The 16,238-nt window shown below is 45.3% G+C and overlaps 1 protein-coding gene across 2 annotated transcripts in view; it reads left to right on the plus strand.

Annotated features, from left to right (window-relative positions):
- Nceh1 (neutral cholesterol ester hydrolase 1) overlaps positions 1 to 16,238 on the plus strand; it is a 56,347-nt gene that overhangs the window by 22,338 nt on the left and 17,771 nt on the right. For both annotated transcript variants that reach the window (XM_034500698.2, XM_076932201.1), the window contains exon 2: positions 13,384 to 13,612. In XM_034500698.2, the coding sequence (XP_034356589.1) occupies positions 13,384 to 13,612 (229 nt within the window). The remainder of the gene's footprint in view (positions 1 to 13,383; positions 13,613 to 16,238) is intronic.

Below are 16,238 nucleotides of genomic sequence, written 5' to 3' on the forward strand. Positions count from 1 at the left end.
TTTAATTTTGCACATGTAATGTTGCAAAGCACAAGTAATAGGAGAGGTGTGTACGTCTTGGAGCGCTGTTTGGGTGGCGGCTGCCTTCCAGCCCTGAGCAGTCAGTCATATTCAGAGCTATGAGTCAGAATCAGGTGAACCACCGAGTCAGAGACACTGGGGTTGTGGTACTGTGGAATCTGGGCTAGACAATTAACATCTCAGCCTCAGCTGAGCATCTAATAAGTGGGTTGCTCACCCTTCTTATTCATAAGACTTTCAGAGAATCCAGAGAGGGAAAGTTCAAATAAAAGCCATACAAAAGGGTACATAGTGTATTTTAAAAATATTTTATATAGAATTCATTGGTTGATTATTGTCCTTGTAGATAGACACAAATGGGTTATCATCGATTCCTCAGGCGCTGGTGAAGATCTATAAAATCATTTTCCTTGCGTGTTTAGACTTCGTGTACCATTTGAGGAATAATGCGTATCCCACCGTGTAAGCGGTTAGTCAGATTTTAAGCTATAGTGAGCTCTACATGTAAAAACAGAAAGTCATTCATCAAAGATCGCCTCCAATTGTCTGACTCCTAAACTTTGCAGAAAGCAGACGAGTCCAGCTTGTGCGGTACACTGTGGGCTGTGGAGCTTGTGTGTGAAGCCAGGCGGCAGGCATGAGTGGGCAAGCATGGATTGCTGTATTCCAGGAGTTGGGAAGGTTTTGTTTGCAAGCACCTTTTTTTTTTTTTTTTTTTTTTAATGTTGCAGGTTGAATCAGATGCTGTTTGGCACAATGAAAGGAAAACAAGAGCCATTTGTCCTGGCAAGCAGAATGGGCTCTGAGCAGGACATGGCCTCAGGGAGTCTTTTGATTAGGATCAGAACCCAAGGCAGTACAAAACTTTTAAATTTTCTTTTCCTTTTTATTTTTTGGGAGGAGGGGACAGGAAGAAAAAGAATCTTCAATGCTTATTTAAAAAATAATCAATGTACAGAACATGAAAATGAAGTCTCATGTCTGCCAAGCAAGCATGAGAACTTGAAATTAGATTGCCAGAATGCACATTTTTTTTTTTTTTTTGGTTATTGTTTTAACGAGTTGGGCTTGGCAGCATGTGCTGTGCTTATAATTTCAGTATGGGAGGAGTGGAGACAAGTGGGACACTGAGGCTCTTTGAATTGCTAGCCTAGCAGAATCTGTGAGCCTCAGGTTCAGACACACACACACACACACACACACACACACACACACACACACACACACGTGAAAAGACACTTGAAGGGCAACTGCATCAATGGTCTGATAGCCTAGGGGAACGGTACGTGTCTTTAGAATATCTTCAATGATATGTCTCAATATGAGTAGAAAAGAGCTTAATTCTTTTCTGTCTCTTTTGGTGGTGCTGAGCCTGTGTTAAGTTGTCCCCAGCCAGAGCTCTGTCTTTTCATTCTAAATCACATGGTGCTTGGAAGGCAAGGGAGAACAAGACATGAACGGGGCTGAGAGCGTCACAGGGCAGGAGAAGGGCTGGAGGGAGAGGGGATGACACTGGCTCCTTGGTCCTGACCAGTTGAATCTGGAGATGCTCTTCGGTCACTGCTGAGCCTGGGAGAGCCCTGTGTCATCCTTTGCTATCCCAGTGTCATGTTGTGTGACTATGTTCCAGATGGCGCATAATGGAGATCTGATTTTAAATGGGCCCCCAGTTATTTCCTCAGGCTGCTTTTGTCTAATCTTACTCTGTAGTAAGATCAGCGCCGAGCAGCCAGTGGCAACACACTCAGTCGTCTTTTAGACTTGGGGAGACTATTGGAATTTAACTGGCACGTAGCCTTATGGAAACGACTTGATTTCTGGTGACAGTGAAAGGACAATAATGACAGACAAACACCCCACAAATAAGGAGCTGAAGGGGCTAGCACAGCCTCTTTGCTGTCCTGAGACGAAGCGGTTGCCTTTGTGGTGTTCTCCCCAAGGGAGACCATGGACAGCATTTAGACTGAAAAGTTTGGGTGTGTTGTATCCCTCATTCTTTGGCCTAGAGTCTTTTGGCGAGTTAAGGTTCTCAGGTTTGCTTAGAAACCCATGATAGAATTCGTGAATGTGCAGATTAACAATCTGAAACAAAATGAACAGCTCCATAGTAGAGTGGCCTCAGGACAGCCTTGGTATTACAGAGCTGTAGTGTCAGAGGACGACTCTCTCTCTCTCTCTCTCTCTCTCTCTCTCTCTCTCTCTCTCTCTCTTTCTCACACACACACACATACACACACACACACACACACACACACACACACTCACTCTATCTATCTTAATTTTTTTTTTCCGATGCAGGGCTTCTGTTGTATATTGCTGGCTCTCTTGAAACTTGCTTTGTGGACCAGGCTGGCCTCAAGCTCAGAACTCAAGAGATCCACCTGCCTATGCCTCCCGAATGCTGGGATTAAAGGCGTGGCACCAACACTCCGAGACTATTTTTTACTTACTTATTTTTAAAGACAGATTCTCTTGTGTCTTAGGCTGGCCTTAAACTTGCTGTGTGGCTGAGGATAACCTTGAACTTCTGTTCTTTCTGCCTCTACCTTCCAAATTCCAAGGTCACAGGCATGCAGAAGCACACCTAGTTTATGCAGTGCAGGGGGATCAAACCCAGTTTTGCAAGGAAAGCACTTTACCAACTGACGTCCAGCCCCAGGGTGGCTTAATGATGGTCTCTAATGCTTTTCTGCGGCGTCTATTTTTCTATGCACCGTAGAGAACTCTGGATCCAACATAATCTCAGTGTTGGAAGAAAAGGCTTATTTGACAAAATAATACTGAACAAAACAGAGCAGGGAAAGATACACGGTTGATTTGAAAGTAGATGGAGCCTCTACCAACGGTCAGGAGTCTGAGTACGTTACCCTGATTTGTAGTGGGTGCTGATGTCCGTAGTTAAAACATGCATACTCCGGCGAGGCTCAGGTTCCTGACTACCGTCAACTGATGTACAGGGTGTCTGTAAAGTTATCACCTGCTTTTTGTGCTTGCCGGTGCTGAGCCTGCTTGCTTCCAAAGGGCACTGCCAAATAAAATAGCAGGTAAAAGATAAGTTATACAAGTTGTACATGAATACGGAGGAGGGTGGGGTGCTGAGAAATGAGATTTGTGTAGAATAGGAACCAAGCTGGAACACTGTGAAGGCACACATAACCCCTGCCCCAGGGAACAGGAAGTACAACTGCAGCCAGGATAATGTGTCAGCTTTAGGGCAGGAACCGTAATGGCAGTGGGTAACAGGTTGTTAGGGTGTTATCTACAGTTCAGGTTAGTAGGGCAGGCTCTGGGGATGATGGGCATCTCCATCAGGGCAGCAGCATTGACGTTAGTGGTGGTGTTACCAGGATACAGGTCAATGAATTCACGGACTATTTTAAACAGAAAGTGATTTCTTTGTAGTTTGGTCAAGCTGGGGAAAGGCTCTTTGTCTCTCTCTACCTTACCCATAGCATTTGCAGGGAGCACTCTATGCCAGAAACAGACAGACACATTTATGTCTTTCCTTAATGTCAGAATTTACTGAATAACAGTACACTCGCAAGGTATAGTGGTTTTGTTAGCAATTGCCAAGTGTCCCTGCATTCCCTGACAAACACATATCACAAAGCACAATAATATAAACACAGCAAATACATGATATCTCTATATATTTTTATATATAAAATTTAGGTTACAGAGTCGCTACAGAGTGTTAAATTGGCCTCTACACAATTCAAGGAGTTTCAGAGGCCAACCAGAGGCAGAAGTGGAGGAGCTGACAGGAGTGCAAAGAATCTGGGGGTGTGCAGAATGCTGTAACTTGTACGAAGTTGGGATTTGAGCTGATCCGATGATGGAGGCTGTTGAGGCAAAAGTGTGACATCACTTCCTGCTAGGCAAGTTTTTCATCTTATTGTATTTCTTAGGTACCCCCAGCATGGCATTCTCTGGGGCCATGGTTCAGTACTCTGATAGCTGAACAGAAAGCAGAGTGTTTCTCTCTAGGCTATCTCCTTTTTACCTGGGCTTCAGCACAGGGTCATTGTGACAGTGGAAGCCCAGTAGAGCAACCTTCAGAACATGTTGGCAGGTGGAGTAGAGAGATGAATCGATGGCTGCTTGGAAATTGTGAGAAAAGAGGAAGGAAGTGAGCAAAGAATCAAGGTTTTTCTGCCTTAGAACCTAGATGGCCAGACAGTCCGCCAAGACCATAGTGAGTTACTGCTGTGGGGGAGGAAAAGGAAGAGGAGACCCTGTTAATCTTGTCTGTCTGTCTGTCTATCTATCTATCTATCTTGCTGTGTAGGCTGGTCTTGAACTTATAGTAATGTGCCTGCCTCTGTCTTCTAAGTGCTAGGATTTAAGGTGTGAGCCACTAAAACAGCTGTTCTCAACCTTCCTAGTGCTGTGACCCTTTAATACAGTTTCTCATATTGTGGTGACCCCAACCATAACATTATTTTCATTGCTGCTTCATGACTGTAGTTTTCCCAGTTATGAATTGTAATGTAAACACCCGTGTTTTCCAGTGGTCTCAGGTGACCCCTGTGACATGGTCATTTGACCCCCAGAAGGGTTGTGACTCACAGGTGGAGAACCGAAGCACTCATGCCTGAGTGGGTATTACTCTTTTGTGGTGCTGGGGATTATTAGTTACTTATTTCATTACTACCGCAAAATACCTGAAGTGAAGCAATTTCATTGAGGATTTATTCTGGCTAATAGTTTTGTTGTTTTCTATGAATTTGGGGACATAGTCTGTCCCAGTGGGGAAGACATGGTGGCAAGAGCATGAATGAGCTGGCCACAGGATCTGTCATCAGGAAGCAAGGACAAGAACCCTGGTGCTAGCTTGCATTCACCTTTCCCTTTCTAGTCTGTTTGGGAACTCAGCCCATGGGAGTTGCTGCCCGTAATCAGGGTGGGTCTTCTGTGCTCAGTTAAATCTCTCTATAAATGTCCTCAGAAGTATGTCAGAGGCGGGTCCAGTCAGGTTGGCAATAAAGATTAACTACCACAGGATGCATGCCACTCTACTTTCTCAGAACCGTCCATGTAAATTTTGAGGAATGTATAGGCTAGCTCCTGGAGATGGTTGGAAATGTGGATCCGGAGTTTGAAAAGGACAGATGAGGGGTGGGAGGCAGTGCCAAAATGATCAGTATTCGAAGAGTCACTTCAACTCAAGTCAGTGAGCAGCGGTGGGTCTCTCCTGTGTGCCAGTCACTGTGTACAAGCTCACTGTCTTGTAAGGCAAGCAGAAACTGTGAAGTTGAGTGACATAAAATATTGAACTTTGAGCTTTGTCTAATGCAGGCTTGTAAATCCAGCTACCCCGGAGACTGAGGCAGGAGAATGGAGAGCTCAAGTTGGGGCTAGCAAGATGGCTCTGCAGGTTCAAAAGACTCCCCATGGACGCATGAGGACTGAGCTCCACTCTTGGAACCCTGTGGTGGAAGGAAAGAACTGATTCCTGAAAGTTGTCCTTTGACCTTGTTTCAGTTAGGGTTACTTTTTTTTTTTTTTTTTTTTTTTTTTTGGTTTTTTTTTTGGTTTTTTGAGACAGGGTTTCTCTGTGTAGTCCTGGCTGTCCTGGAACTCACTCTGTAGACCAGGCTGGCCTCGAACTCAGAAATCCGCCTGCCTCTGCCTCCTGAGTGCTGGGATTAAAGGCGTGCACCACCACCATCCAGATGTTAGGCTTACTCTTGCTGTGATGCAACACCATGACCAGAAGCAGGGTGGGAAGAAAAAGGGGTTATTTCACTCACAGTTCCATATAACAGTTCATCATCAAAATCACTGGGCAGAAACTCAAGCAGAGCAGGAACCTGGAGGCAGGAGCTGATGCAGAGGCCATGGACGGCTGCTACTTACTGACTTGCTCTTCATGACCTGCTCAGCCTGCTTTCTTATGGAACCCAGGGCCACCAGCTCAGGGATGGCACCAACCCGAAATGGGCTGGATTCTCCCCCATCAATCACTAATTAAAAAAACAAAAAACAAACAAAAAAAAAAAAAAAACTGCCCTGTGGGCTTACCTATACCTCGATCTTAAAAAGGTATTTTCTCAATTGAGGTTCCCTCCTCTCAGATGACTTTAGTTTGTGTCAAGTTGACATAAAACTATCCAACAAGGGGTTTAAAATGTAAAAGTTCAGGGCTAGAGTATTCACAGAGGAGCTGTGTTCAGTTCCTAGCATCTGGGTTGGGCAGCTCACCACTGTGTTCTTTTCTGGAATCTGAGTGGCTGCTTTTACATGTGCATGTATCCATACAATGTGTGTGTGTGCGCGCGCACACACTGATATATACACAGAATTTAAAATACAAGTTTTAAAAGGTCAAGACTTCTCTGGGAAACTTAGTGAGACCCTGCTTCAAAACAGAGCAGTTTAAGGGGCTGGGGGTGGGATGGCTCAGTGATAGAGCATCTACCTAGTGTTTTAGAAGCCTTGGGATCGGCCCCTAGAATCACAACAAAACAAAACAATAAAAAGTAGGACTTTGGAGACATCACCATTTAAGAAAACTCTGAGCCAGGTGACAGTGGTACACATCTTTTATCCCAGGACTTGGAAGGCAGAGGCAGGCAGATCTCTGATTTCAAGGCCAGCCTGGTTTATAGAACAAGTTCCAGGACAGCCAAAACTACACAGAGAAACCTTGTCTCACCCCCGACTCCATCAAAAAACAAACAAACAAACAAGAAAAAAAAAACCCTAAAAAACCCTCTGGGCCAGAACTAATCTATAAGATACACACATATACAGGAAAGCAGGCATTGGTCACATTGGCCATACCTGTAATCCCAGCACTTGGGAGATGGAGGCTGAAAGATCCTGAGTTTGAGGCTAGCTAGACTTTGTCTCAAGAAACAAACCAAAGCCTGAGAATGTGGTTCAGTTGGTGGCTAACTTACGTAACATACTGGAGGCCATGGGGTTCCTAGCATGGTGTATGTGCCTGTAATCCTAGCACTTGGGAGGTAGAGGCAAGAGGATCAGAAGTTCAAGGCTATGTTTTACTACATGGTAAGCTTGAGGTCAGTTTGAGCTTTATGAGACCCTCTTTTAAAAAGAAGATAGCAATTGCCTCCCACATGATAAATAAATTTTTTGTGGCATAATAGACAGTGGACCGGGCCAGGAAACTTGGTAAGGTAGATTGGGTCAGAGACCCTGGTACCTGGGTACCCACCTGAGATGGTAGGCACCTCCCTGCTCCCTACTAGATTCCTGGTCTGGAGTACATGTCCACGCTCCTCACATTGGTTGGTCAGGTAGCCCAGAACAGAGTTCTCCATGTTAATGCAGTATCTAGAGGCCCTGAGGGCTTAGCCCATAAACTTCCCTTCCCAGACATTCCTTCCTGCTAAAGGTATTTAATCTCTGTTCCACCCTGAGGAGTTGGTATGCATTCATTATCCATGAACAGTCAATAAATGGTATGGAAAAACATGGCTTGTCTCTTTCATCCAGAACCACTGTGGGGAGTATGGAGAAGGCCTTGGCCTACAGAGCCACAGCCTAAGTCTGTAGAAGGCCTCTCTGTGCATCTAAACAATTACATTAAAGTAAGGACTTTCACTGATGAGCTAAACTGGAGTTCCCCATTTTCCCTGGCCCGGTTTGTCATCGTCCTCAGCCTGTGGGCCCCCAAGGTCCCAGCCTCGTCAAGGGCCCGAAGACCCCAATCCTTCGTTCTGATTCCTCTGTGAGGCACCCCAGTGGTGACTGGATATCCAGGAGTTGGGGAACCCCAACTTTGGCCTCCCCGTCTTAGACTGCATTCTCCTACCCTGAGTGGTGTCTCAGCACTTCCCTAAAGCCCAGCAGCACCCCAGCAGCAGGGTGGAACATGGACCCGAAATACACAAGATCCTGGAGAAGTTAAAGGGGAAGAAACTTTGGGGAGCAGGTTGCTAGATGCTTGACTCAGTAGGCCCTGGTGAGCTTAGTTTCAGGATGTGGGGCTTAAAGTCAGAGCTTTGTAGGCCGCAAGGTTGGAAGAGAAAGATCTTATGTATAGAAAGACTTGGGTGTGCATCTTGAGAAAGCTTGTGACAGACAAGATCACAGAAAAAGAGTGGTACTGAGTTGTGATCTTAAAAAAGAAAGAAGAAATGGAAAGAAATGATGGGCTACTTTCATCCTCCTTCATCCTCCCTGCCCCGCCCCTTTTCTTTTGTCTCTGTTGTCCACACTGGTCTGACGTGTGATCTTTTTTACCTTGATCCTCGCAGACTGGAATTATAGTCTTGCATCAGTTTGTCCATTCCTTGCCCACTCCTTTAAGGCACTTCCAACATGTCCCCCTTCCCAGTGGGGCCCTCCTTCTGTGATGTTCCTTGAGCCTTACTTGGGGAGTGAGGAAGTGCAGGGTAGGATTGAGGAGCAGGATACAGACGCTCCTTTAAGGCTGAGCACCAGATTACCACCCCGTGCACCCCTTTGTCTCCTCTGCTGCTTTGCCTTATCTACCAGTAGGCATTTGATTAAGACTCCTTGCCCCAGCCCTTTCTAACCTGACTTCGGCACTTTTCCTAGTTGCTCATATCCCATCTTTGGCCCAGCTTGGTTCAGGCTGGATGCCTCGGCTGGACTTCATTCCTCTGTCTGTGCAGAGCCCTGCAAACCTTTGTCTGAGTCCTGGGGTGTCTGACCTTCTGACATCGGGGCGCAACATTATCATCTGTAAAGATCACACTTGAGAACCCTGCAGTGGAATTATAAAAAGCCCAAGCCAAACTCTCTAACGTTTTAAGTGGTTTTAAGCGAGTGCACCGCTGCCATGTGTTGGGCTGTACCGGAAAGCTCTTGCCAGCTTCACGTAGTGAGTGCACTGCTCTCACCGCTTAGGTACTGGCTTACCACAGGGTTACCAGTGCTGGGTTTCCTCGCTTGATCCTTGTGCCTCTTCTTGTTTTAATTTTCTTAAATTATGTGGTAGAAAACCTAGTTCTTTTTCTGTACCTCAGGCTAGCCTGGAAGTTACTCTGTAGCTCCAGCTAGATTTAAACTCATTGTAATCCTTTAGACTCAGCCTTCAAATAGCTGCCACCTAACCTGGCTTGATTTTTTTTTTTTTTTTAAAGAAAAACCTCTTACTACAGTGGACCACGATGGCCCCACATTTATTATATAGCCCAGACTAGCCTTGAACTCTTGGTGGTCGTCCTGCCTCCACCTCTGGACCACAGCATGTACTACTATCTCATCCAACTTCCTCTACTTCTTTTCATTTCCAAAGACTGCCTCTTCCTTCCCCTCTAAGTTCTCCATTCCCATGGAATTGTCCATAATTTCTGCATTGAATTAGCCACCAGAGATTTGCCCAAAACCACAACAGTTTGTATACTAACGAGTGGACTACCCTTTCTGGTCGTATTCTGCCATTTGCTCTTTGTCCTTCAGACCTGGGGAGGTAGACACATTTGGAGTCAAGGTCTCACAGCACAGCCTAGCCTCTACCTGCTACGTAGCCGAGGGTGCCCTTGAGCTGCCCATCTGCCTGTTTCCATCACCTCTATTGGATCCCAGATGTGCACCCCCACACTTGGTTCACATAGTGCTGAGGACTGAACCCAGCGCTTTGCACTTGATAGACAAGCACTGTCCTAACTGAGCTCCAGACCCTGTTTTTAAATTTGAACGATTATAACATACTGACTATGGGATAGCTGATTGTTTTGTTGGGACAGGAACCCACATATCCCAGGCTGGTCTGGCCCTTACTGTGGCTGGTATGACCAGGACCTGCCTCTTCCAGCTGGGTGCTTCTCTAATTTATCAGTAATTTTAAATCTCACAGTGGCAGCTTTCTGGGTGCTTTTTCTGCCACCCACTTTTTTTTTCCCTCTATTGCTTTCTCTCCTTGACAAACAGTCTCTTCTCAGTGCCACCCCCACCCCCAGCTACTGTTGTAAACAAAACACACTTGTTTTGGAGAAATGCAGCTAGTGTAAATGAATGCAAGCTAAGAAGCAGAAGTGTTTCTGGGAAGGCCTGGGTAAACTGAGCCGTGTGTAGGAACAGATGCTATGCTTGCTCTGGAATCTGGATGGATGAATATGGTGATGCCCTGGTCAGTGTAGCTGCCAGACCTACGGTAGTTTTCATCATGCAAATCAAAGGCCATTTTCTAACTTGCTAAAGAATTTAAATTTAGAATTGTACATGTACACAAACACACTCTATGCTCAAATATTTACTCATTTATTTATTTGAATTCTTTTATTTAATTGTGTACACATATGCCATGGCTAGCATGTGGATGTCAAAGGGTAACTTGCAGGAATCAGTTCTCCCTTTTCTTTTTTATTGGATATTTTATTTATTTACATTTCAGATGCCATCCCCTTTCGCCGTTTCTTCTCCCTAGAACCCACTATCTCATCCCCCCTCCTCCTTTTTGTTTTTATACCATTTTAATTACATGCAAGTATTAAGGTTGAGTACATGCAGTTCTAGGTTGAGGGTCTAGCAATAAAATAGATGCAAATAGTCAAGGAACAAGCAAGACAATAAACACAAATAGTCAAAGAAGAAGCAAGGCATTAAACCCAATTATGTGAACACTCCCGAGATCACTGTTTCTAAGGGCTTATCAGGATGACCAAAATATCTGAGCCTACTTCCCTGTCCTAGCCCAAAGTCATTTTCATGTCTGAAGCCTACTTCTTTGTTCTAGCCTAAAATTTAGATTCATGTCTGAAATTACTTCTTTATTCTAGCCTATTTAGATTCCTACCTGAAATTACTTCTTTGTTCAAGCCCAGTTTTCCCTTTTCATGTGGGCGCCAGGAATTGAACTTAGATTGTCAGGTTTGGTGGCAAGTGCCACTGCACACTGAACCATCTTGCAGGCCCTCCATTTATTTAATATGATGGATATTAACAATTATTTTAAGCAGTTCAGTAAAGTGGAAACTTATGTCAGAGCATATGTAGAGATTGAATTATCTTTTTTTTAAACACTTATTTTATTTCATGTATATGAGTACACTGTAGCTGTCTTCAGACACACCAGAAGAGGGCATTGGATCCCATTACACATGGTTGTGAGCCACCATGTGGTTGCTGGGAACTGAACTCAGGACCTCTGGAAGAGCAGTCAGTGCTTTTAACCACTGAGCCATCTCTCCAGCTCAGAGATTGAATTATCTTATCAATATCTATTTTTCCGTTGTTATGGTAAATGAATGTTTCCAAAATGCTGTTCCTGGTTAGGTCACTCACGTCTTGCTCTTGTTTTTCATGAATACCTGGTGGGTTTATGAGAAATGCTTTCCAGCATTCCTGGGTAGACTGGGTAAACTGAGTCAAGTGATCGTGACTCAGCACATACTCCAAAGGAAATCCAAATGGGTTTGCTGGTCAAGAGGACTGTCTTATCTAGGGTCATTGAGTCAGGAGCCTGGTCTCTAGAAACTGAGGGATGAATGTGGCATACTGTGAAATGGTGACTTACCTTGTTATCAGATCCTGGCTTCATAGTCTGTAGTAAAGCACCAGTACTCTACAGCTGTGCCCTTTGCTGGAAGAATTTTTTTAAATTGTGTTTTGACTAACGTACGTACGTGTGTGTGTGTGTGTGTGTGTGTGTGTGTGTGTGTGTGTGTGTGTGTGTGTGTGTATACAGTCCAGAAGAGGCCATTTGACCCCTCAGGCTATGGGAATTTACAGGATGCCAGGCTTTTACGTGAGTTCTGGAGTTTGAACTCTGATCTTCATGATTGAGCAGCCGTGTTCTTACACCATGAGCCATGATTCCGAAAGGTCTTCGCCCAGATGCAGGGCTCTTCTCTAACTGTACTTTCTGTGAACCTCAGTGCACATATCCTTTTGTTTGTTTTTGAGACAAAACAAACTGTATAGCTCAGGCTAGCCCAGGTCTCTGTGTAGCCCAGTCAGGATCTCACTTGCAGCAGTCCCTCTGTTTCCTGCTCTCTGGGTTCAGGGGTTTAAACCATGCCTAGCTTGGGTAGTTATTAGCTATTTGGGCAAAGCTCCTGGTTCTGCTGTTTCTTCTTGTAAGTGTGCATGACTTTGCCCACTTCTCAAGAGACCAGAAACATCTAAACACAGAAGCTTTAAAGCACTTGAAAAATACCTAATATAGTATAAAGTTTTCCTTTCTTTCATTTACATTTAAGTATTTTTCCTCCAGTCTCGGTATTTTCTTGAGATTGTAGTTTGTTTATTTGGAAAGTTAGGCTGGCTTTAGTTAGAAAGCAGTAATCCAGCCTGGTGGTGCAAGTCTAAAATTTCAACTCTTCAAGAAAGGGTTACAGAAAGAGTTCCAGGCTATTTAGTGAGACCCTGACGAGAGAGAGAGAGAGAGAGAGAGAGAGAGAGAGAGAGAGAGAGAGAGAGAGAGAGAGAGAGAGAGTTTTTTTTAAAGGGGCTGAAAATATTTTGTCAGGGCTGGGAGTATAACTTGGTAGTAGAGCACTTGTCTAGTATTCTCAAGGCCCTGGGTGAGCCCCAGTGATTGCCAGTAAATGATAAAGTCTGGGAGCATCTGCATAGGTTTTATGTAAACACTACCATTAAATAATAGGGTGTGGGAGTGGGGATGGGGGAGACAGGAGAGAGTGTGGGAGTGGGGATGGGGGGGAGACAGGAGAGAGTGTGGGAGTGAGGATGGGGGAGACAGGAGAGGGTATGGGAGTGAGGATGGGGGAGACAGGAGAGGGTGTGGGAGTGAGGATGGGGGAGACAGGAGAGGGTATGGGAGTGAGGATGGGGGAGACAGGAGAGGGTGTGGGAGTGAGGATGGAGACAGGAGAGAGTGTGGGAGTGGGGATGGGGGGGAGACAGGAGAGAGTGTGGGAGTGAGGATGGGGGAGACAGGAGAGGGTATGGGAGTGAGGATGGGGGAGACAGGAGAGGGTATGGGAGTGAGGATGGAGACAGGAGAGGGTGTGGGAGTGGGGATGGGGGAGACAGGAGAGGGTGTGGGAGTGGGGATGGGGGGAGACAGGAGAGGGTGTGGGGATGGGGGGAGACAGGAGAGGGTGTGGGAGTGGGGATAGGGATGGGACAGGGAGGGAAGGAGGAGTGGAAATGCTGTTAGCTCTAAGACCCAAAGGGGAATAGTTTTCTGTCATGTTCTAAGTGTCCAATGTCACTCACTCAGGGCCAGGACCAGTTGTTTGCAGGAACTCAGTTGTCACCAGCTAGCAAGCCTGGAATGCTGAATAAAGACCCTGTTTAATGTGCCAGGTGTGATGGTGCTTGCCTGCCTTTGATCCCAGCACTCTCAAAAAATAAAAGCAAGCTAAGCACCCGTACATGTGTTGGTGAGCGCTGCTCTGTCTACCTGCCTGATGCTAACAGTTGGCCCCAATCCCCTTCTTCTCCACAACCCTGCAGAGTAACCTGATACATTCCCTGGGACTGAGCCACCATCTGATCACACTGAATTTCTTCATCATCTCTTTTGGCAAGAGAAGCGCAAGGTCTTCTCCGAAAGTGAAGGTGACGGACACCGACTTCGATGGGGTAGAAGTCCGAGTATTTGAAGGAGCTCCAAAACCGGATGAGCCGCTGCGACGCAGCGTGGTCTATATCCACGGAGGAGGCTGGGCCTTGGCTAGTGCAAGTAAGTCCTCCTTTTCACCTTTAGGTGTGCTTGGCTCTGGGAGGGGTGTGATCCCTGGGACCCTTGGTTCTCCTGGAATATCCTGGTTCCTATGTTGCCCTGGTGGTGCCTCTTTCGTTTATATGGTTATATCTAGAGAGGTTTCTCCTTCCTTCCTCTCTTGTTTTCTTCCTGTCTTCCTTCCTGTCTTCCCATCTATAGCACTGGGGGTTGGAAGTGTTGCATCGTTCACGTGAGACAATGGCTCTCCAACTGAGCGCCAGCCCTAAACCTTGTTGATTTACTTCCTAGTGCAGATTGCTTTGAAAGTCTTTTTTGAGCTAAGAATGTAGCTTCGTAGATGGCAGAGTGCTGTACGCCATGCATAAGCTCCTGTGATCTAAATCATAGACTTACTATAATCCGGTGATATTAGCTTTCCATATGAGAATAAGCTCAACTTTATTAGTCTTTTGTTTGTTTGTTTGTTTGTTTTTTGACCAGAAGTTACTATATTTACTAGCACGTGAGGTAGTTCTCTGTAGCCCTTATCAACTTGATTCTGAAGGCTTCTTCTTACAAAACAGAGCGGGCATTGCTTACTACATGTTAACTCAGCATTAGCTTTCGAAACCCAATGAGGAAAATACCGCAAAGTATGCAGCAATTAAAAGAAACCACACAGTGTGTCCAAGCGCAGAGGTGTTTTCTTTGGAGTCAGACAGCGCTCATGAGCAGAACCAGTTCGAAGAAGCAGACTGCTTAGCACTGCGTCATGGGCAGAGCCTGTCTCAGAAGCTCAGGGCTTCTGCCTGTAGTGACCATGACCTCGTTTCTCATCCACAGTCCAGAGATTTTGGTATTCTCCATACAGAAAATGTATCAACAGACTTGGAATATGGTCCAGCAGACAGAAGTGTTGGCCACCAGGCCTGATGACTGAGTTCCATCCGTGGGACCCACGTGGTGAGAGGAGAATTGACTCCTTGAACTTGTCCTCTGACCTCTACGTGGGCATTGTGGGCACCGAGACAAGATACACACAAATAAAAGTGTAATATTAACAAACTAGAAAGAAAAAGTGATTCAATTATTATGTTTTTTATATGAACTTTTAAGGCACAAAATATAAAATGTACAACTCTCTCTCACAACTCCATCTTGTTTAGCGCTATACCCATCAGGTATTCTGTTAGTCACTGGCTAGTTCCCACTGACGATGTGAATTTGTTCAAGACGTGACTTTTAGTGCAGACACTCACAGCTGTGAGCAGACCTGGTCCAGGAGTCATCACTGTATCAGTTGGGTCTTCATTGCTATGACAAAATATTGAATCAAGGAGGGAGGGAGGAAGAAAGGAAGGAGGGAGGGAGGGAAGGAAGGAAGGAAGGAAGGAAGGAAGGAAGGAAGGAAGGAAGGAAAGAAGAGTTTTATTATAGCTTACATTCTGAGGGTTCAGTCCATGGTGACAGGAAGGAAGGCCATGGGCAGAAACATGAGGTGTGGCTTGTTACATTGTATCTAGAGTTTTGTTGTTATTGTTGTTTTGTATAGTTGTAGTTAACTTTTCTCTTCAGTCCTGGAGCAGGACCCATGGAATCCTGCCATCCCCAGTCAGGATGGGTCTTCCTTCCCCGGTTGACAAGTCTAGAAACTTGTCACAGACATGCCCAGAGGTGATTGTACATCTCCGTCAAATTGACAACCAGTGCTAAGCATCATAGTTACTCTTGTGTGCTAGAGACACAGATCTAAAAATGACTAAGATGGGGCCTCCGCCTGGGACAGGTGGGGTCTGGGGCACTGGACACGTGTGTGTGTGTGTGTGTGTGTGTGTGTGTGTGTGTGTGTGTGTGTGTGTGATGTCCTATCCAAGGCAGGAAGGATAGATGACGGAGTGGTGCGGTTATGAGAGTCAGCCTATCCACTGTGCCTTAGTTTTGGCTGGTGTGTCTGAGGGAGAGCTGGGCTGGTATGTATGCAGGCAGACATGTAGTCCTTAACCTTCTGCGTCTAAGAACTTTGCAAGTCACTAAGGAAGGAAATATTGGGCCCTCTGCTGAAACAGTAAATCTTTTTTTGTTGTTTACTTGTTTGTTTGGGGGCAGGGTTCCATGTGCTTAGGCTAGCTTCACTGTGTAGCCCTTCACTATGAGTGATCTTAAACTTCTGATTCTCCAGCCTTCAGCTCCTGAGTGCTGGGATTACAGGTGTCTGCTACCTCCCCCAGTTAATGTGCTGTTAGGTTCAAACCCAAAGCTTCATGTTTGTTAGTCAGGTGCTCTACCAACTGCATTATATGCCAGTCTGGTGAGCTGTAAAGTACTGGAAGGAGAATTACAAGAAATCAATCCTTACCTCTTAAAGTTATATTGTTCCTGAGGGCATTTGAGTCCCCTTTCTAGAAAATGCTAAAACTTCCTAAAACTCTGCTTCTCTGCTGTAAAGAAACTACCCTATTCTTCACGTTGGTAGTTTTCCTGAATCACAGCAAATGAAGATGTTAAAAGTATAAAATCTTAGAATTCTAAGGAGGAAACTGCTAATTTGCTGTGATTTGTCTTGATAGTATATATCTGAAGAGCTTCGACATCAGAATTAATGTGGTACGTTTCATAAGCCCAGCATGAAATAAATGTTTAGTCA

This window comes from Arvicanthis niloticus, chromosome 4, assembly GCF_011762505.2.
Source record: "Arvicanthis niloticus isolate mArvNil1 chromosome 4, mArvNil1.pat.X, whole genome shotgun sequence".
Taxonomy (NCBI): Eukaryota; Metazoa; Chordata; class Mammalia; order Rodentia; family Muridae; genus Arvicanthis; species Arvicanthis niloticus.